This window comes from Triturus cristatus, chromosome 8, assembly GCF_964204655.1.
Source record: "Triturus cristatus chromosome 8, aTriCri1.1, whole genome shotgun sequence".
In the NCBI taxonomy this organism is placed as follows: Eukaryota; Metazoa; Chordata; class Amphibia; order Caudata; family Salamandridae; genus Triturus; species Triturus cristatus.
In genome coordinates, this window is record NC_140591.1 from 1,101,075,676 (window position 1) to 1,101,099,277 (window position 23,602).

The 23,602-nt window shown below is 44.4% G+C and overlaps 1 protein-coding gene across 1 annotated transcript in view; it reads right to left on the reverse strand.

The window, feature by feature from the left end:
• PPEF1 (protein phosphatase with EF-hand domain 1) overlaps positions 1-23,602 on the reverse strand; it is a 340,599-nt gene that overhangs the window by 147,819 nt on the left and 169,178 nt on the right. The window contains 2 exon segments of the mRNA XM_085622647.1: positions 18,059-18,209; positions 18,211-18,229. Of these exon segments, the coding sequence (XP_085478773.1) occupies positions 18,059-18,209; positions 18,211-18,229 (170 nt within the window).

The following is a 23,602-nucleotide window of genomic DNA, read 5'->3' on the forward strand; positions in this document are numbered from 1 at the left end:
TGATGGTTCAGCGAGGTTTATAGGGATGACACGGCACTGGAAGGCGGTGTCCTATAATCCGATCACACAGAAATTATTGAGCACAACTGGTGAAGGTAAAAGCAGCCAATTTGCCGAGCTTTACGCTGTTTACCAAGTTTTGAAACAAGAGTTACCTAGTACATGTCATATTTTCACTGATTCTTGGTCTACTGCCAATGGGCTGGCTGTTTGGTTGCCAACTTGGCATTCCCATAATTGGAAGTTACATTCCAAAGAATTATGGGGAAAAGAGTTATGGCAAGAAATTTGGGAGATGCTCCCACAGAGTACTGTTACAATCTTCCATGTGGACGCCCACACCCCGATAGATTCTCTTGACAAATTTTTTCATAACATTGCAGATGAGAAGTCTAAAATTGCTGAGGCAGTGGTGGACAGGCAAGATTCTGATATTGCGGGATTGGCGAAATGGGCACACCAGAAGGCAGGACATTTTGGAGAAAAGGCCACTAGCAGGTGGGCTGCTGATCGAGGAATTTATATTCCCTTAGATTTAATCAAAAATGTTATTTTACACTGCCCCGTTTGTCAGCATATCAGACGGCGTAAGGTGCCCCAAATTGTTAAAGGTCATTTACATCGCGGCAAATTACCCGCTCAAATTTGGCAGATCGATTACATTGGTCCACTTCCCATGAGTAGGAATTGTCAATATGTTTGCACTATTGTTGATACATACAGTGGCCTGCTGGTAGCCCTTCCCTGTAAGCAAGCTACCCAATTGAATACCATTAAAACATTAGAATTAATTATGATGTACTATGGTGTGCCATTCCAAATTCAATCTGATAATGCATCCCATTTTCGTGGAAGATTGGTACAGGAGTTCTGTGCGGAAAACAATATTGAATGGATATTCCATATCCCCTACTACCCACAGGCCTCGGGCCTGGTGGAGAGATTGAATGGCCTGCTAAAGGACCAGCTGCGTAAGTTAACGGATGACAAGTATAAAAATTGGCGAGACTTTTTGCCCCAAGCACTATTGATTTTGAATAATCGTCCTTTTTTAAATGCTGAATCTCCACTCATGCGTTTGTTTCCCCCAAATGCTGAGGCTATGCCTAATGAAATCAGAGAAACTGTGATGTATTGGGAAATTACTCCCGGAGCTTTGGCTCCATGTAGAGCGACCCCAGGGTCGGCAGGTTTAGACTTGCATGCTATGGATGACATTGTTATAAAAAGTAGAGATCGAGTCATCATAGAGACAGGTGTTGGTGTTCAGATACCACCTGGAAATTTCGGATTGATCGCCCCTAGATCGGGGCTGGCTGTAAAAGGCATTCAGGTGCTTGGAGGAATTATCGACAGTGATTATCAGGGAGAGATTAAGGTGTTCCTGCTGAATAGCAGTGAGGTTGACTTACTGATACATCGCACTGACCGAGTGGCTCAATTACTCATAATGCCTGTTTTCAGTGGTGTATTAATGAAAGGCACTGCTCCAACGTTGCTAACTGTACGTGGCCAGAAAGGTTTTGGCTCCACGGATAATCCTGGGGCCAGAGTTTGGGTGCAGTCGCCTAAGAATCCCCCTGAACAAGCAGAGGTCATTGCCACCGGTCAGGATAATACCATTTTGGTTATGAGACCAGGGAAAGATAGCTGGGAAGCGGTCCCGGCTGATAAATGTTATTTACGAGAATAATTAATGCCTGTATTTGGTTCTCTTTCAGATCATTCTTTGGATTGTTGCTGCAGGATGTGTCGGAGCCGGACTGTTTTCGGACTGGTACGACGAGAAAGGAGGGATCCTATCAACCCGGGATGAACTGGGAACCCGAGTGTTGCGTTCCTTCGCTGCATGGGATTCATCATCGAACTTTTGGACCGCACTTGCAAAAAGGGTGACTGACGCCCCTCACTTGTGTTTGACACCGATGAGATCTGTACATGACATTCTGGCGACCTGCCTGGTTGCTGTCCCCGCCTCATTGGAAACTTTAACTCATATTTTTAATGTCTCGAAGGCCCGTCCCAATATTCTCCTGGGTGATTTTGCTACCCATGTATATTGCCCTCTATGTATTGAATTGCCGAACGAGCAAATACCCATCCAGTCCCAAATACTTACTTATAATATCACACAAGGTGATTTGTGCTTCTTTCTTACGTGTAATCCTAGTGCGATCTCTGAATGTCTGCGCCTAAAATTAAAAGGCGCCACTTCGTTTACAACTCACGAACGGACTTTGTGCTTTCAAAGGACACCGACCACATGTGTTTCAGTTCAGAACAATATGACTTGTAATAGTTTGGTAGTTACCCCCAGTCACTATCGCACGATGTTACTACCTGCCGGATGGCTTTTCTCATGTGGTAATACTTCCTGGCCATTTGTCCCTGCAAACATTTCCGGAGGCCCTTGTGCCATTACAAGACTCAGTTTGTTGATGTTCGCATCGCATCCGAATGCCAACTCTCGTGTGCTTCGAGATACTGTAATGTTACAGGAGGATTGTGACCCTTCTTTGCATTTATATTCCAAGCCTGAATACCTTAGCTTAGCTGTTTCAATGATTGGTGTTCCTGCTTTGGCGGTTTATAATGCCAAATCTATTGGGAAAATGGCCTGCTGGATGGTGAAATCTATTAATCATACTTCTACAATTTTGTCTGACATGCTATTAGACGCCCAGGGTGAACGTAGGGCCATTTTGCAAAATAGAGCAGCCATTGATTATCTTTTGCTTAAACATGGACATGATTGCTCGGACTTCGAAGGTCTCTGTTGTTTTAACTTGTCTGACCATACACAATCCATTCGTGCTCACATCGACAAGTTGCGTGACTTAACAGAAGAAGTTAGAAAACACATTGACCAGGGCTGGTTTGACTGGCTCTTTAATTGGTTACCTGATATACACGCGCTACGCCAAACATTAGGTGGTATTTTGATTGCTGTTGCTGTTTTGATTTCTATCTGTTGCTTTATTCAGTGTATTCCTTCATTATTTCAATTCTGCACACTTGGTACTAGACATAGATCAGTTAGCTTTGTTTCATATTATTCTTCCACAGATGTTAGCTCCATTTAATGAATGTATAATAGACTGAAGTCAAGGGTGAAATGTACTGCTCGATTTTTCCGGTCTAATTGTGTTGAAGGGTGATTTAGGTGACTTCAGTCTCTTTCCATTCAAGTCTAAGGGTTAGAGTAGTGTATAGAGCCTATTTATTAGGCTCTTCGACATGATCCTGTGTTCTTCCCCATAGATCAGGGTTTGCATACATATATCCTAGGGGATAGATTCGTTAGCATTAGGGGTAATCTGTTCTGTAGTGAGGGTATTTCATGGAGCCGTGCTGAATTCAGGCCTGGTAGGCCTTAAACGGGAGAGACTCCATCTTTCCTCCTGCTCTGGCAGCTCGGGATGTTTCTAGGTCATAGGCAGTGTTTTAGTTAGGAGGTGTTATTCGCTTGGAGAGAACCGGTTCAGGCCGGCCCTTATCGAAGGATTGTATTTTTCTTCATGCCGAAGACACTACATCAGGCCGGCCGGCTGGGAACGTGTCCTTGGCACGGGGAGGTACAAGAATTTGGTGGGCGGCAGGTTACGGGCTGGAATTTTCCATGAGGAAATGCACGTCTATATTAGTAAAAGTTTGAGGCAGATACTGGCACTTGCTTCTAGTCCATAGGCGGCACCTGGCCGCTAGCGGTAAAGCTGTTACTTATTCCAGGGAAGACAGATGACAAACTTGGAGGTGGAGAGAAACCGAGAAATAGATATTCCAAAGAGAAGAGAGTAGCCGATGAGGAAGAGGTCCCAGTGACTCGGAGAGGGAGACGGGAGTAAACCCGTGATCGCGGAGGTGTGACTTCCAGGCGAAGCCGAGGCGCAGACGAGAAGGGAACCTAGATGACCATTGAGTGCAGGCTACATACGACCAAGGTGATGTCAACCCCTTACTATTAGAGTGTACAACTTAATCTTTCACTTTTCTTTGCAGGTTATGTGATATGTATTATGTTCCGTGAGTGTGCATGTAATAACTAAATAAAGTATTCAGTTCGTAGTAAAGCAATATGTGCTACGTGTTCTTGTGTAAGAGGGTAACCTATTCTTCTAGTCAGCTGTGACTTAACATGAACAGATGTTAATCCTGATCAGGTAGGTGGTAACTGAATAAGGGAGAAAGGAGCCCTTCGAACTGGGGAACAAGTTGTGCTCAACTAGCTGTCTTTGTGTGATCTGATATATAGTAACACTGATGTTGTGGTAATTATAGGATGAACTCGTGCTAAGGCTGCCGTCTGGGCAGGAAGTCCTGGGTCCATTTGGGACCGCGAGGCTGTGACTGCCGTCTGGGCAGGAAGTCTGTGGCTGCCGTCTGGGCAGGAAGTCCTGGGTCCGTTTGGGACCGCGAGGCTGTGACTTGTCTAAGGCTGCCGTCTGGGCAGGAAGTCCTGGGTCCGTTTGGGACCGCGAGGCTGTGGCTGCCGTCTGGGCAGGAAGTCCTGGGTCCGTTTGGGACCGCGAGGCTGTGGCTGCCGTCTGGGCAGGAAGTCCTGGGTCCGTTTGGGACCGCGAGGCTGTGGCTGCCGTCTGGGCAGGAAGTCCTGGGTCCGTTTGGGACCGCGAGGCTGTGGCTGCCGTCTGGGCAGGAAGTCCTGGGTCCATTTGGGACCGCGAGGCTGTGACTGCCGTCTGGGCAGGAAGTCTGTGGCTGCCGTCTGGGCAGGAAGTCCTGGGTCCGTTTGGGACCGCGAGGCTGTGACTTGTAGATCTTGGTATATATAGTAGGAATTCCCTGTCCTTAGGTGGTACATATATGTGGTTATTTAGGTGTAAATAGGCCCTAGGGAGGGGGTAACGTTCTGGTTTGGGTTAGAGAGGCTCTGCTGAGCGGGTTCTATCTGATCCGAAAACCCAGCAGAACAGCTCCCCGTCCAGAAGAGATGCCAGTTCAAGATTCTGCCACACGCCTACAAGGCCCTTAACGACCAGGGACTAGCATACATCAACGACCGCTGGAACTTCCACCAACCCGTCAGACACCTGCACTCTACCTCCCTGGCCCTTGCACACATTCCCCGAAGCCACAGATGAGGTCGTTCCTTCTTCTATGTCACAGCCAAAGTGTGGAATTACCTACCCCTCCACCTGCGAACATCACCCTCCCTGGCAGAATTCAGAGGGGGACTCAAGACCTGGCTCCACGACTACGAACAGCAATACCTCAGCACCCGTATACCCTCAGGGGAGGCGCAGCACTTTAAAAATAATTGATTGATTGATATTAGATAAAGGAAAATACAAAACACATACTTGCATGGTTATTCCTACATTGAAAGCTAGTAAAATGTAGACTATATGCTTGTTTCCTCTGTAACACATTGCATTATGGGATGACTTAATTAGGGAGCAGTGTGAAAAAGTGAAGGTCTAAGAAAGGGTATTTCCTATAAATGCTGTTTCAGCCTATGAGCCACAGAGGTTTTCTATTATGGCCCTGTCTTCAGAAGCTATGGAGGCAGAAGAACGACATTTTCACTGTTGCACACAATATGCACTCTTTAAAAGGAAATTAATGCATGTCTAATGGAAATGGTATTGTAAATTTAATCAAACCATTAAATGTGTGTTTACCTTTCTGTCTTTTGGGGAATGTGGTGCTCTGTGCTGCAGAGAATCATCCCTACTCTAAGTGGCTTCTCTTTTGTAAAGTATGACACTCTTTAATAAAGCTTAAGTAGCTACTGAAAACTTAGACAGATAAAAATACTAACATTAAAAATGTGCTAAAGACTCCAGCATTAAGCACAGCATTGCCACTTTTGTGGGATGTGGTGTGCTAAGATTTGCGATAACATAAACCATGAACAGTAAGATGCACTGTCGTAGATGACCATTTCAGTGTCTCACTAGTGACAATAACAACTACAGTGGATACCTATTATTTTTGTGGCTGGAAGAGGGATCATATTGTACGAACAGTACTGTAATCAAGCATTACCCGCTCAAAACGGGCAAGAGGAGTAGTTATTCTAAGCATGCCATTGCACCTTCTACCTATAAGCAACCCCACAGGCTCCTACTGCAACTTCAAGGCTGCTCCTCAGTACTCAATTCACAGCTATTTATCTTCTAAGATAAATCCACAGACACTGGTGACTTTCACCGTATGCGGATGTAGGTCATTACATCGCATACTAATACCACGCGTGCCATTACAACGCGCGTAGTAATGATGTCAATGACAACAAAATGCCATTACATCGCAAACTTTTACCACGAGTATGCTTTTACCACGCATGCCATTACAACGCAAAGGCATGCGTGGTAAAGCTGTTTGTGTAGTGTTTTAGGGTTTAGGGAAGTGTTGTAGTGTTTGTGTAGTGTAGTATTTTAGGGTTTACTTGCATTACTTGCATGGGGCACGGCTGGACCATGCTGCCCCGCTCCTGCAGCAAAAATTATGTTTTTTCTCCTCAACAGAAATCTGGAACTCTGCTGACATACAGCGCAACTAAACAAAAGTAGAATACAAATCATAACACACCTTCCCACCTATACTTTTAATAAGGCTCAGAATAAGAATAAAGGAAACGTATACAATAACTTATTTGAAACAATAAATTAATAATTAAACAGCATAAACTACACCACATTGAACACATGGAGAACATAATATAACATTGATACATTCTGTTTCACATGCCACCCTTCTAAAACAAAACTAAACTTAATACTTTATAAAATCCTTTTGCCACAAGAGACTATTTCTGTCTCTTTCAGCGTACCTTTCCTTGTAACACTGTCATCAACAGGTCTAGATATATTGAAAAATAACAGCCTAGGCAATCATAAAGGATAGAAGCAATTACTAAATATGTGTCTATATCCTAATATATTTAGTAAATGTTTTTTACAAAGAATGACATAAGCACTTTAGGTAATATATAATGAAGACATACCATTAATTAATTAAAAATATGTGTCAGTCAAATAGATACAATGCAATTTACAACAATGATAAACATGTATTATAAAAATTTGTTGTTGAAATGTTGTTCAGAATTCTTTTTTAATTACAGGAATTGTGGCTTTTTCCTGACGAAGGCGTAATTTACGCCGAAACGTGCGTCGAAAAGTAAACAGTCGTGCCACAGCATTGTCTACCTTTTTTATATGAATATTAATTGTTATGATTGTAATGAATTTACTACAGATGTGTGTAGAATAATATTGTGTTTTAATGCAATTTCCATTTTATGAATGAACAAATTAATGAATTTTTTTTTTTTTTTTTTATATATCTTATTCATTGTTGATTTGAGTTATTTTGACTAATAGACACATATTTAGTAATTGCTTCTATCCTTTATGATTGCCTAGGCTGTTATTTTTCAATATGATATAATGATAGGAATTGGAATTACCAGGGGGTCCTTGTTATTTTCGAATATCAACAGGTCTAGAACCATTGACATTTGGAGTTCCCAGATCAGACTCATGCAAACTGTTCTGGCTTTTCATACACCTGGGCATATTCCAAACTTCCCCCGAGTTCAAAACCACAACATTTCTCCTCATTTTATTGATGACAAAGAGGCCCATAAACTTCGGCAACCCCGTCTTGATAAAACCGAGTTTTGTCACCAACACCACCTCTGCAGCCTTCCACTTTCACTGCATTTCTCCTGTCATATCTATATTTATACTTCCGCTGGCGATTCTTCCAACGAGCAGAAATGTCTTCCTTAGAATTTTTAGCCACCACTGTCACTTTCCCTAGATCTAACCAAGCTGAGCTTCTGCCAATCCATTTGCTTGTGGGGAATAGACTGCAGTCTATAATTGTTAAATAGAAAGTCCCTCTAAAAACTCACATATTTATTCTGACACGAATTGCACCCTGTATCGTGATAAAAAATTCAGGGATTCATTCACGAAAAGACTCACCCTTAAGGAACTCTATCACAGCCCTTGTGTTCGCTACTGATACACACTTAGTCACCACCCACTTGGATGTGTAATGTACAAGCAACAGAATATATCTTTCCTTGTTGGGCAGCAAATCAAATGGGTCAACTTTATCAAGTCTCAGCTTTGTCCAACATTCAGAAGGAATTTCAACTGCAGCAAGTGGAGGAGAACATGTACCATTGCTCTTATCATAGTTGGCACACTTCACTAATTGATCCCTTGGCAGTGAGTCAGTGAGTAGGCTTAGAAGTAATAGCACCCCGCTGCAGGAGGAGGTGTCACCTTCCCCTTGCAGGAAGCCACTTACGGAGTTTGCCTAAAAGGTGAGCATCAAAGGCGAAGCTGCCTCTGATGGGCAAATGGCGATAATACTCCAGAGAGGCTGTCTTTTGTTCAGATAGACTGGGAGAGAGATGGAAGACCAGTGCCCACACCGATTTTCCCATTGGCGTGCAGCCCTAAGGTTGCCACAGCTCCAGGGTGGGTTACCAAGCTCCTGACATATGACGCAGGGTCCCGACATCTTATTTTTTTTTTAATATGTTTATTGGCGTTTATAATTATATATTCTTACACTTACATAGCTTAAATCAAGATGTATTAGTCATCGGACACATAGGTGCCGATTCACAGAACCAATCTGAGATAAAATCCTAAACTTACTATTTTTGGTATTCACAGAAAGCATTTAGTAGTAGTAAAGTTAGGAGTCCTAACTTTACTATTACTAAATGCCTCCTGTGAATACCAAAAGTAGTAAATTTAGGATTTTATCTCAGTTTAGTCGTAGCAAAGTGAATTGGCCCAAAAGTGATTATTTTTTGCCCGTCGAGCAATGAACATATAGTCGGCAACGGTTTAAGCATACATTATACTCAAAGTAAATACACAAATCAGTCCACTTCTACATACAGTTAACAACGTGTTCCAGTGCAACTTGCATACGGACAAGATCTTCTCTTTTATGCAACCCGTTTGTGCCTTATACTCTAGATTCCTCACTCCTGAGCCCGATCATGTGATTGATTATAACATAACCAAAAACACAATGTACATAGGGGTCACAGGGGAGTTAATTATGGACTGACACACCTCCAATCCCCAATCAGTACTTAACAACTAACAGGAGATGCTCAGTCCGTTCATAGAGAACAGACAGCCACTGAACGCTGTGAAAAAATACTAAGAAACCTCTTCAGATAGTTTGCTCATCACCTGGCAGGAGTTAAGAGTCCATCAGCCCACCCTTACTGGCGGAGCTTTGTCATCTGAGACTCTAGGAAGTCAGGATCTAGGGCCACAGTTTTGAGCCACCGGGCCCTGCTGGGTACCTGACCTGATACTCCTGAAAAGGGCTCCTGCCGAGGTGTGTGTTCAAACTATATGAACTATAGTGACGTGCAGTGCTCTGGTGTAAGTGTGAGTTATAAATGGCTACCTGGGCAAAAAATATGTTTATTGAGGATTGTCCAGGTGTCATACTTAAAAAAACCAATAGTCTTGGAAAAATTGACTATTTCCTGGCTAAGTCTAATGCGGTCGACATGTTTCAGCCGAATTGGTCAACTAACCCGGCTTTCTTCAGGACCTAGATGTAGTAGAATAAAGGCTACTGCAGGATAAACACAATTTGTGCATAAAATCGTGAAAAACAATACTCATAAAGGAAATACTATAATCGGGTAAGTATGTGGCAATTGCCACCCTACCGGACAAGCAAACCTCGTACTTGGAGGTAAGAGCTATCTCTTCTTTCCTAGGGAGAATTCAAAGAGTCAGACCATCAGAAAAACGTATCTTACATGAATCACAGCATCAGTGGCTACTATTCAACAGTGCCCATTATGCACTGCTTAAATCGTGGAAGAACCCAGACAATGGTTCCTTGCAAAAAAGGGTTTCAAAAGAACTGTACTTAACTTACCCAGCTTTCTGTGGGAGAAAAACCTCACCTCACCCGGCTGACTGCTCGGAGATGGAGGCACCGCTCTGTTTATATGTGAAGAAAAGCAGAAAAGTTGCATATTCATACTAGTCTGTCTAAACACTTCACATGCGCATCAAACACTATAATTAACCTAAGGAATCAATAACCAAAAACATACATGGCCTAAATGACAGTATACCATGGGCCTCTGTCTGACACCACGTCTGACTATCTTAGTTTCTAAATTGACTAGTGTACAAACATTCCATCATATTACGACATCCTGAGTCATTATCAATACTTTCGACATAAATAGGCATCTGCACAATTGTGCATAAGACTGCCTAGATTTATTCCACACAGACACATGTACACTCAGGCACGTGCCATCCTCTATAGACCACTGGTCTAACAGTTTTTGAGTAAATCTATTTTACTATCTACCCAAATGCGGAAGGGGGCCGTTACTTTGTCACCAGTATGAGTCGAAATTTGGTTGTATGAGACTTGTATGTTGAGTAGGTTTGGTGGTTGTGGCCTGTTTCTATGTCTCATTTGAATATGTGCTGCTGTCAACGTTATAAACGGCCCAGATTAGGGTTTGGCTGCCGCTATATAGTTGTAGGCACACTTATACACTACAAGATGGGGTCCATCAATTCAAGAGCGAATCCCTGTAGGATGATAATAAATAAGATATAGAGCGGGTCTACTGCAATGGCAATGGCATTTTGCCATCGCTACGGGCTGAGCATACAACTCTTGCTGACTCTGTCACGACGGAAGACTATTCAATCTAGCCGTCCTGATTTCAATGCGCAAGCGCGGATGCGGAGCCAGGGCTTACCACTGGTTCCTGACACCGCGCATGTGCTAAGCGAAGTGTTGTCACTCCAAGCATGGCATTAGTTGATGCCGCGCCGTTCTGCCAGTTGTGATATCGCAGTGCGCATGCGCCGGAGTAAGTGTCTTGGAGCTTGCGCATTTTCTCCTCGGGCGCATGCGGTTTGTGCAGAGGTAATACCGGCAGCTGATGTGAATAAAGTAATTTCGTCCAATCAAGACGGGTATATAAGGAGCTCTCCCTCCCCCTGCCGTCACCTCCCAGACAGCTCGTAGTCTGGCCTGAAGTACCGACGGACAGGTAAGGAGTTGAGAGCCCCCGTTTTTGTCCGAGGGTTGTAGGTCTTTGTATGTCCATTTTGGATTAGATTTAACAGTGAGATGGCAATTCCTCCCTGCTTGAACCTCATATATTGTGTTGTTCTCCCTGGACTCTGTTGTATTTAATTTTTGGATGAGCCAGGAGTGACTATACAGATTGAGGTGTTCATTATTTTTAATTGTATGATCTTCGAATCTTTTTGAACAACCCAGGTTTTAGATAGAACATCCTTTTCATAGACCTGCATTATTGTATCCATGGGGGATTGAGTGTTTTTTTGGTTATTGATTCCTTAGGTTAATTATAGTGTTTGATGCGCATGTGAAGTGTTTAGACAGACTAGTATGAATATGCAACTTTTCTGGTCTTCTTCACATATAAACAGAGCGGTGCCTCCATCTCCGAGCAGTCAGCCGGGTGAGGTGAGGTTTTTCTCCCACAGAAAGCTGGGTAAGTTAAGTACAGTTCTTTTGAAACCCTTTTTTGCAAGGAACCACTGTCTGGGTTCTTCCACGATTTAAGCAGTGCATAATGGGCACTGTTGAATAGTAACCACTGATGCTGTGATTCATGTAAGATACGTTTTTCTGATGGTCTGACTCTTTGAATTCTCCCTAGGAAAGAAGAGATAGCTCTTACCTCCAAGTACGAGGTTTGCTTGTCCGGTATGGTGGCAACTGCCACATACTTACCCGATTATTGTATTTCCTTTATGAGTATTGTTTTTCACGATTTTATGCACAGATTGTGTTTATCCTGCAGTAGCCTTTATTCTACTACATCTAGGTCCTGAAGAAAGCCGGGTTAGTTGACCAATTCGGCTGAAACATGTCGACCGCATTAGACTTAGCCAGGAAATAGTCAATTTTTCCAGGACTATTGGTTTTTTTAAGTATGACACCTGGACAATCCTCAATAAACATATTTTTTGCCCAGGTAGCCATTTTTAACTCACACTTACACCAGAGCTCTGCACGTCACTAGAGTTCATATAGTTTGAACACACACCTCGGCAGGAGCCCTTTTCAGGAGTATCAGGTCAGGTACCCAGCAGGGCCCGGTGGCTCAAAACTGTGGCCCTAGATCCTGACTTCTTAGAGTGTCAGATGACGAAGCTCCGCCAGTAAGGGTGATCAATGATACAGCGTATATCTCAAAGTTTTGTCAACTATCCATGGAGGCAATGAGGAGGGGGGAAATATGTACGGGGGGCCTCTGTTTGGAGAGGTATCATGCACTGAGGCCTTTGAGTCAATCGATGCAGCTCCACCCCCCTTCTTCTCCACTATTGGAGCAGCTCGGATGTTCCCAATTGAATAAAACTTCTCTCCACGCCTCTGCAATAGGGCGCCCACGTAGGCCCTTCAGCTCTTCTTTATGCAAGGCTCTTCCCTCTGCTGCCGCCCAGCTATTTAACTCTTGGTTCCAGACCCCAATCTGTGACCCCATTGCTCATTTCCATGTTATCGCGATTCGCCTCTTGGGCAGGGCCAAGGACAGATCGATAAATTGGTGACCCACCTTGCGTTTAGGTGGTCTGGTGTATAACCCCAGTAGACAGACCTCAGCTGAGTGTGCCAGTGTACGTCACAGTGTGTTATTAATTTTTGTCATCACTGCATCCCAGAATCCCTGTATGGTCGTACAGCTCCATGTCATGTGGAGGAAGTCCACGTCTAGATGTGTACATCTTGGTCACTCTCTGGATTCCCCTTCGAATGCAGCCTGTGTGCGGTGTGAAGTCATAAATGTCATATGGACATAGTTAAACCGTATGTATTTTAGGCGGGTGTTGCAAGATATCTTCTTAGGCAATTCCAGAATGTGGCGCCACTCCGCATCAGTGAATGTTTTATTAAGAACTCTCTCCCATTTCCCCCGGAGATCGAGCATTGGGGACAAGGATGTATCTGGGAGCGATGCATAAAACCATTTTATTTAATGACCAGCTGTACCCAGCGTTATCAAAGAATGGAGAACCCCATGCGTAGTCGGCTCCTCACTTCCCGCACCCCACAGCCATTCGAATGTCCTCACCAGCATTTCATACATAAGAAACTGGCCAGCAAGAAGTCCATAACTCTCCGCCAAGTCCGCGAAGGGGAGTAGGCAGTGATCTTGAAAACAGTCCCTGGCCATGTCGAACACCGCACCAGTCCAGGCCATCAACTGTTCCGCCCTAAAATCGCATGAGGTTCTCCATAAGGTAGCCCTATCAGTGGCAACACCGGTGGGTACCTCGGGCCCACCGGCAATCTAACCATGCATCTTCTCCAACACTGCAAGGCCGTAGCCTGCAGAATCAATGAGTAGGGGACTTTTGTGGCCAGATTCAGCAGTTTAGCTAGTAATAATTGCGGGTGTTGTCCAGGCTCCACCAGGTATGTTCCCTCCTGATTCACCCCCTCCAACCATTGCGCCACCCACTGAAGTTGCACAGTCAGCTGGTAAAATTCGAAATCTGGAACCCCCAATCCACCCTACGCCTACCGTCAGCACAAATAAGGTCTAGCACCAATGCATTCAGGAGTCTAAACCAACCTGCAAGCATCATCACTTGTAAGTTTACAAAAAAATATAGCAACCGAGGCAGCATGACCATCTTGATCAGCGAGATTCTAGCCATCAGTGATAATTGCAGCGAGCTCCAGAAAACCACACTAGAATGCAGGGAGTGGACTGCCCATCCCAGGTTACCTTCTCTCATATCCTCCAAGGAGTGAAAGATCTGTATGCCCAGGTACCTAAAGGAAGTTGAAGACCAGTTATGTTCATCAGGGAGGTCCCTAGGTCTAGTGAGTGGTGCGGACCCTGGGAACAAGTGTCTCTTGTGACGATTAACCAACAGACCAGATTTTTGGCCGAAACTCTCCAACAATTTAAAGGTGGTGTCTGTTCCCATACAGGCATCACTCAGATAAATCAACAGATCATCAGCGTATAGGGAGATTAGATATGCCCTTCCATTCAGTGGTATCCCAAGTACCTCCTCCCCTCTACGGAAGAATTCCGCCAGTAGTTCAACCGCTAGTGCAAACAATAGTGGGGCCAAGGGGCATCCCTGTCGAGGCCCACAGGATATTGCGTATTCTGGGGAAATGGTGCCGCTTGTTTTGACCCTTGCCGTCGGGGAGGCCTATAATAGTTGGACCCATTTTTGCCAGCGCTGTCCCAGTCCCATTTTCTGCATAACTCCAATTATGTAGTCCCAGCTGACTGTGCCAAAAGGGTCCCGACATCTTGAGAGGGGACAGAATAGTGCACTCTGGGATTGCTAGATGCCACACATAGCCGAAAAGTTCTCACCAAGAGGGAGGTGAACTCGTAGCTTATTGGCTAAGGACAGCGTTATCCTCTCAGGGCACTCTCCCAGAATAAATATGGCACCCCTGGCACTCTGAACCTCAGATCACTTCGGAAGTGGAACAAGGAACACCCTGCTGGCCCCTGGATTGCACAAAGGCTGCACCGTCTGCTGGACTGCATCTGCTGCACCTTAGGCTAGCGAAGTTATGGCTCCTGGCTTGGGGAAAAGTCATGCCCCCGACAAAAGTAGTGACTCAACAGGTTAGTTGGCTGGCCCCCTGGACCAGCATCAGGGACATTAAAGCTAAAGAAGCCCAAACCGGAAAGCTGGTAGCCACTTCGGAGTAATCGCTGCTGACTGCCTGGATGCCCCAAGAGACCGATCTTCAATGGCCAAATGTTGCACCTGAGTCCGCTGGACCCTGGAGTGTCATCAGAGTCCAGATTGTTCACACAAGAGGGACACTAGCCTCCACTAAAGTATTTCACAGGGACCACTGTACACAGAGACCTGTAGCCCAGCCTCAGCTGGCATTCTATGGTTTCAAATAGGACTTTGAGGAACCCTGACCTCTGTGGCCAAAGTTGTTACACAGACCCGTGGACTGAGAAATACGTGCAAAGGTACCCCCGTCGACCGAACAACATCCTTGAGCATCTTCATCTACTGTATCCTCAGCATCAGGACCACTCAATTGATCTCTATGGTAGTCGTGCTGTAAAGTGTGGAACTGGACTAGAAAATTCTCTTGTGGTCAGATAACTGTTCAAATCTACCCCATTGGCCCCCAAGACCTTCTCCCTGTCAGATGTGGTTTCCCAAGCCAGGCTGGATTCGCTGAACTAATTTCGCAAACTTTTTAAAAGTTTGCAGGCATTATATTTACCAGTGCTTGTTTGCAGTTGAATTAAAAGTGCTCAAACCTTTAAAAATCTGTATGTCTGGTACCCTCTTGGGGATTTTGCTCATAGAAGTACTCTAATAATTCTTAAAATTATAATCTATTTTTATAAATTGGTGATGTATTTTTTTTGTGTTGCGTGGCTTTCTTTTTATTATTGTTTGGTACTGTTAAAAGCTTTACACTAGTTTCTTTGTTCAAGTTTTGCTGCTCAAAGCGATTGCTACCCAGGGTTGAGCTTAAGGTTGAGCACACAAGCCTGACTCGGTCCAAGACAGTTTTTTCGAGTGTGTTCTACGGTAAGGCCGCAAAGCAATACCATATAATACATCCAAATCCTCACACATGGGGACCTTCTTGTCACACATATTACACCTTTGTCTGAGCACTTTCCTCACCCTAGTCACATCACTTTTATCACAGCACACTGCTCTACTTGGTTTTGGAATTTTAGTTATGGATGAATTATTATATATTACAGTCATTGTTTTGATTTACATATGTTGTTTAGCATTTTGTGTTACACGTACAAATAGGAGCTCTAGAGGGAAGAAACACCAGGTCGCCCTCCACTCAACAATCAATCGAAAAACATAGAGACCTGGTTTACAATGCACTTTTTTTTATTATATAATTTCAAATGGAGGTGAGGATTCATAAAATATAAATGCCATATACTCCTCTCTTTTCCATAATGAGGTAGTCACCAACCGTTCTTATGCCTTCAGAAATTGTAAAAAGTGCAGAAAGATTCAGAAGAGTTCAAGAGAATTCTCCCAAAAATTGTGAAGAGACAAGATGACCCCTCACGTGCGCACCACCAAACGAGCTCACTGGTTGGTACTCACCAGTTATGCCCACTTTTATCATCATTGGTAGTCATCTTGTCTCGGAAAATAAATGTGGTGTCCAAATCAAAAGAAAAGAGTATAGAATAGGTGCTGTGAAGTGAAGAGATCACATCCCACGATGCGACCCTGTGTAGTTAAAATTGAAAGAAGTGCACATTACTCCGAATCAAATTGATTATTCAACTGTGCACTCGTTCAAATTAAAAGCGGTTGCTTATCATGCAGACAGATTCTTACTGCACCAACATGTTTCATTGCCACATTAATTTTAGGGCAAATTCTTCAGGGCAAACAAAGTCGCCTAGGCACCAGTACTGGACACACAATTCACTTTTTCCGGGGACCTAAGAGAGCCACTGTTCCACGTACCAGCTCTGTCTGTTTAGGTCACACAAGAGGCTCCACCTGTGAGTCCTCTCGGTGGATTGCACATTCAGCCGTAATGTCAATCGCCCGGGGCCTCACGGAGCGCGTCTACTCCTCCGGTCCATAGTGGCTCTCTTAGGTCCCCGGAAAAAGTGAATCATCACCTCCGTTTAAAATTATATAATAAAATTAAGTGCCTTGTAAACCAGGTCTCTATGTTTTTCGATAGCATTTTTCTACCTAGAGACCATTGTAATAATTACCCCAGGTCCCTTGGATACCTAGGGTCGCCATTGTTTTTTAAAAATAATAGTGAGAGATTTACAGCCAGCTTTATTTTATCTCCCAGAAGTAAGCATTTTCACAAAAGCCTACTATTCCGAGTTCAAGACGAAGGGAAAGAACTGAGAAACTATAATAGTTTCAGGATCTTCTCCTCTACTCTATTTAAAAAGGAGACCCTTAGAAAGAGCATATCTACCCCATACAAAAGATTAGGAGGCACATTAGCTTCAGACCTGCAACAATATTTAACTTATCTCATTCCCATTGCAGTTTCAAAGTTATTTAAGCCTCTACAAGAACTAATTGCTTTCATAGAGATATACTCTTTGTGAAGACGAGATCCAAGTTTTTGGGACATTACCACATGCAAGTACTTGTAATAGCTTACTTTATTTTTTCAAGTTTTTTTTCCCGAAAACAGATATTCACATCTGCTGGGGAATGGGCATGCTCACTAACCACGCTGATCCATGCATGATGTTTGGTACTGCCGCCTGGTCTAATCCATCAAACAAACGAAGTATAAATTCTGACATCCCTCTTACTCAACAATGATCCTGCATCTCAGCAAACTAAATCAGACTCTAGTCTTTGGTGGAAATGTTGGAACTATTTTAGATATAATTTCCAACTTTCAAAATGCTCTGCAATGCCACCCTTCTAGCCGATTGCCAGCTGTGGAAATTATAAACAATCATTGGAAATGCATTGGTTTCACCTATGTAATGAATAAACAGCTGTTTTCATCAATCATGGTCCGAGAGAAGGGAAAGAACTCCCTGGCAGATAACACCGGAATGGAGAGGATGTGGCGCAGCAGCCAGAGCTGCTGACTTGAGAGCTGGGGATCACGGTTCGAGTCTCGATGGCGCCACGCAACATCCTGTGATCTATGCAAATCACTTAATCTCTCAGGGTGATAAATTATTAGATAAATTTGCTGCAAGAGCAAAAGGCAAAACTTTATGAAAATGTAGTTCCACCAAAGCGGATGTTAACAGTATTTAGACAGCGGGAAACTGATACGAGCAGCAGACAAGGAACAAGCATTAGTAAATGCAGGAAAATATGCTACAACCAATAGAAATGGAGGAAAGGTAAGTGGCACGCTCAGGAACCAATGAGAAGCCAGGAAAGAGAGGAGGCGGGATGTCCCCTTTAAGTTCATATTAAAAAAAATAGATTTCTCAACCACATTGCAAGCGCTGTGCAAGTGAAACCTAAACACAATAACCACATGTGAAGTAAATTTTTAAATACAAACTAGTTTAACTTACCCGTTGGTTCTTGAAAGCATGAAGTAATGCATTGGTGTCAGTGATAGTCAGGGGAAAGGAGAGTCGTGGACCATCGTAAGAATCAGGGACCTGTATTCTCTCATACTCCAAAGCCTTGCATCCTTCGATGCTCCCCCTGCGATCACCTGTTGAAAAGATGAGAAATCAAATCTGCAAGAAAGAAGGACAGCAATCTAAGATCATAATGCTGTGTGAGGGAAATATAGACATCGTTCCTGTACTGTTTCCAGGATCCTAAACAGTTTCTCTTTTTAGAAGACTGACACCACCAACGGCTTTGCCAAATAGCCACTATTGTGGTCCTGGTGTTGTATGCCATTTAAACACCCTTAGTTATTGTTTATGTTATCCCACTTGTGCTTAAATTACTTCTTAAGGTATATGGAATGCTAATGTTTGCACCCAAATAGAAAAACAAGGTGAAAACAATAGCCTGTTCTCCAACAGATCACCAGAAACAGTGTACCATCAAATTACATGTTTGTCAAGGATGTGTGTAGGGAGTTGGGCAAAAACGTGAACCCGCACATAAAACATGCAACAACAATGTGTGTGGTAATGGTGTCTGCAGTGGGTGCTGCATGAAATACTGCACACTGACCATAGACGAGTCTCTGGTTTATTGTTTTCTTTGTGGGAGATGTGTGTATCTTTGTGAGCGAGAAGGGTATGAAATTGCTGTGATTCAGGGCATGTGTTTCCGTTGGGCTTGTTTGTGCTTGTGGAGATGGTGACATTCATGTTTAAGACTAGGGGTAGCATGTTTACCTAGATTGTGTAGTGCAAGGGTCATGTGCAAAGGCAATTACTTAGACTGCAGAGGATCCCTTTGCTTTTTTGGGCCTTTTTCTTTGTAACCTTGGTTGAATGTCCTAGTAGGTGAGTCAAAGAGTTAGTAGATAACACATGAGTTGACCATGCTACCCTAACAAGACAGTGGGTGCGCATCTACGATCATCTCAATTATTATGTCGAAAGAGTTTGTGGTAGAGATACTTAAGAAATAGTGTGGGGGAAAAATTATGGCGCTTCTTGTAGTGGGAAACAGGTTCTAATCAAGCTCTATGACTTGGAATTTTCTGGAAAGGAATCACTGATCGAACCACATAATCCTGTGCAACCATGTGTGTTCAGGAAAATGTCGCCCTGATATTAAAGCTGAATTTACCTGTGGAGGTCAATTTGGAGGCACGGAGCAACTGAGTTTAGAAATAGGGTCTCAAAGAGGCCGACTCAGATGCCTTATCTGGTAATTTTGTTTCAGATCTATTTTATTGTATCTCATTATTTCAATGCAATATAATGCAGAAATACCGTACATAGCCAACTTCAAACGTGCGGTTCTGCATGGGAGAGAATTATAAAAACAACCAAAACATTGATCCAACCATCCTCCCATATCCTCCCATGTCTCATTTGGATATAATGCACCTAGGCTTTCTAAGGTTTCCCCGTGCCCTTCCACACTTCTCTGCCTTCTCTGTTCATGTTCCATTGCTGTTAAGCGTAGCATGCATAGGCACCTAGGACATGTCCATTTGTAAGATTCAGCAGCGAGCAGCGATATATATGATTGCCATAGTTCTTGATAGGTTTCCAGTTGATGAGTCTGTGCAAGAGTCAGACGTTTCATACCTAGTAGACACCATATCCTATTAAGCCATGCTGTGTGTATCTGGAGCCTCTCTGTGCTCCAGTGCAATAGAATGGCTTGGAGTGCTTCTCCCAATGCCAGGCCAAAATGTCGCCCCCTGCCGGATATAAGTGGAAAAGTCAGTGAGTTGGGGAGGCGAAGAATGATGTATGCCAGGAAGCATGGCAACTGTGTGTCGAAGTATGTGTCAATGTCAGTTGAGACTGAGCCCCAGTACCATGTGAGTTTTGGACAGGTCCAGAGATGGTGAAGCAATGTCCGAGGAGACCCACAGCCCTCCAGCAGTCTGCACTGCGTCTGGGTTTGTCCCTGTAAAGTTTAGCAGGTGTGAGACATCCGTATGTTGCAACTTTAGTAGCATTTTCTATGCTCGCAGTGTTACAAACGGTGTTTCATGCTTGATGGTAAATCTTTCCCCATACCTTATTTGTTAAAGCCCAGCTCAAGCTCCCGTTTTTTCTTTACCAGGGTTTTATCCTCATTACAGGACTACAGCAACAGAGCATATAATTTAATGATGAGACGCTGGTCGCTGTCCTTGGACAGTAGCCCCTTTTCAAAGAATGTGAGTGGACATTGTGCTCCCCTACAAATATTCGGATCGGTGACCCAGTGGCGAACCTCCATGAATTGCTGCTGCTCTGACTCTCGCAACCCTAAGTCCATTTTGTGCTGTTCAAAAGGGATAGGGCGTAAAGCGTCAAACATGTTCCCGATAGAGCGGCAGCATGGTGCCTGCCAGACCGCAAAAGTGATATTATGTAGACCCAGGGAAAACTCTGTGTTACCTAAAAATGGTGTCAGTGGTGACAGGAATGAGATCAGGCTTTTCGAGTGGCTACTCAGTCCCGTTGCCCAAGTGTGGCTCTGGTAATAGGGGAGGAATACAGTCCTCAGGCTCTCTGCGGCCACTGCAAAAAGGGAATGTTCCAGAGATGTTCTCCTGCTATCACCCTATCCATAAAACACCAATGTTTTTCGAACTCTGTATGGTTCCATTTCACCAGGAGGCAGAGTTGTGCCGCCTGGTAGTAATGCAAAAGGCTACAGACCCCCAGACCATCTCCCCGGTTGGGCGGTAAGTCTGCTCGCAGATCATACATGGCCACCATCCCTTACAGACAAACCAGTTGATTTCCCCCTGTAGAGATCGAAGCCTGCCTACTGGGGGTGCCAAAGGAAGGACTTGGAATAGGAATAAAGCCCTCCGAAGTATTGTCATCCTCAGTGCCGCCACCCTTCCGAGCCATGAGACCTGGAAGTACTTCCATTGAGCGAGGTCTGCATGGACATGTCTAACCAAGGCTTGGTAGTTGATGGCCAAGATATCTCCCACCATGTAGGCTATCTGAAGAACGAAGTAGGCTACAGAGGAGTCCGCCCACTGAAACAAGTATTGGGTATCCAACTGTGTCTGTACTGGGAGTGGAACCATGAGGTTGAGAACCTGTGATTTCTGAAGGGTGACACAGAAACCAGAGGCCTCACCAAACCTCGAGTGCTACTATCACATCATTGGCATAAAAGCTAATGGTATGCTCTTTCCCCTCCCAAATTGCACACCAATAACGTGCAGGTCATCCTGCACCCTCCGCGCCATCATCTCTATGTACAGAGTAAATAGTAGGGGAGATAACAGGCAACCCTGCAGTGTTCCCCAACCTTAGGGGAAGGGGGCTGAGCAAGTTCATTGACATTAATCTCTGCCCACGGTGCACCATGGTTGCTAAGGATCCACAAACTAAACCTGTCCCTGATGCCAAAATGAAGATGCGTTGCTTCCAAGTAGGGCAAATCCACATGAACAAACTCCTTTTCAGCATCGATGGCAAGGAGCATTATTTCCCTCATCAAACGCTTACCTTTGTCCACCAAGTGGATAATTTGCATAGTGTTATCTTCACACCGGCAACAGGGAAAAAATCCAGACTGATGAGGATCCACCAGACCTGGCACATAGGGCCCCAACCATGCTGTCAAAATGCTGGTGAATAGCCAGGTTTGGCTATAAGGGTGATAGAAGTCTCAAGCATGGACGGTGGGAGAGTGCCCGCATCCACTAGGGAGTTCAAGGGGCGAGTGCGAGACAGAACGTTTTATAAAAAAAAGGCAGGGAAGCCTTCCGGACTCGGGGATTTTCGATGTTTGTGGCATGTAATGGCTGCCACAAATTAATCTATGCAAATAGACTGATCTAAGGAGTCAGCCTGTTGAGGTGTCACCCAGGGTGTGCGCCCACCCTGAAGGTAATCCTTGGTGCTACCAGGTTGCAAGTCCTCTGCCTCCCAAAGTGACATACAGTAACCTCCAAAGACAGCTGCTATAGGTACACCCCCAGAAATTCACCACCATCCACTACGTAGAAGGAGTGCTGCAGATGGAGCATTGCATATTCTGCTCTGTCGAAATCAAAACTGTATAGCTGCACCTGTGCGGTCTCTAATTTCTGTCAAATCATAGGGTCCTTTTATGGATGGTCTCCCGTTCCCCACCATTTCCCCCCTTTTCTCTTTGCATATTTTATTTTCGGCAGCAGACATAGTGAGGAGCTCTTCCCGTTTAACCACCTTCAACGTCTTCAATAGAATGGTTATGGAATTGTCAGACGTATCATTAAACTGCTATGAAGTTTGTAATCACTTGTGTAATGTGGCAGACCATGTCTAGCCGATGTAGCCAGCTTTCTCTCAGCAACCATGAGTGAGATGCCCAACGTGGAGGGTTCATTAAATTTAATTCCTGAGTTCAATCTTGACCGCCGCAAACTGAGTTTGGATGCTGATTGAGCCCAGAAAAAAGTCAAGACAAGCATAGGTTTTATGTGAATGAGAGTAGAAGGTGTAATCTCTGGTATGCAGGTGTTTAACCCAGATCACTCAGACCCATCTCTTGCAGCCAGCTCCCTCCTTCACGTGCATGCTTTCCAGCTTGACCATAGCGCTACCCAGACCTAGGGGTCCATTCGCAGGCATTGATGCACAGACCTTCCCCAAACAGCACCAGCCTTAGTAGCCCTCGCTCTGGGTGCTCGGCATAGTGGGGAAGGAGCGGGATAGCGCACCATACCCATCCACCATCTTGGCCATCTTCCCCTAATCTGAAAATGTTAAAACAAATGTTATCTGAGTTTTTAGTCTTGTTCCTTACTGCAAGTCACAGGACTACAGCATGTGGCCCTATTCAGCTACCAAATGTGCAGATAATGAAAGGGGTAGGTGATAAATTCCTCTCTGCCGGTAGAGTTTTGGTCGCTCCACGTTACACATGTAACAACATGGGACGTGGTAAGGCAGGGAGGTCATTCAGCAGTACAATACACCTCAAGTCTCTCAGGTGTTAAGACCATAGCTAGAAGAGAAACTTTGGTGTTCCGCTTCCAGTTCCTCTATTTACCCCTCCCAGCTCTTAACGTCTGTTTTTCCTGATTGAAACACACCTTGGAGACTCACTCAACAGTGAGGCAAATTAGCATAATGGATTTAGGGCTACTATGTTGGGAAAATTACTTGGTGACACTGTGCAGGTTGACTTTGTGATGTGGGCTTTCCACACGGCCATCCTTGACTGACCATCATGCACATTACTGTCCATCAAAAATCGTCGACGTTTCAACCCTATGGGCGCTTGGTGGAGTGTCACAAGCGGGTCTTCATCAGGACTGTGGAGGAGGAGGCCCTAGGATTTCAAGGGCGGTCAAGGCAAATTGATTGGAGGGGTATGGTTATTCTAACAAGATGTCAACTGTGAAATGAATTGCACAGAAGATCAAAGAATGATTGTGTTCTTGGGCTGGTAACACGGAGTCCTCACGAAACACAACCAGGAAGCAGTGTTTCGTACCCCTCCAATCAATTTGCCTTGACCGCCCT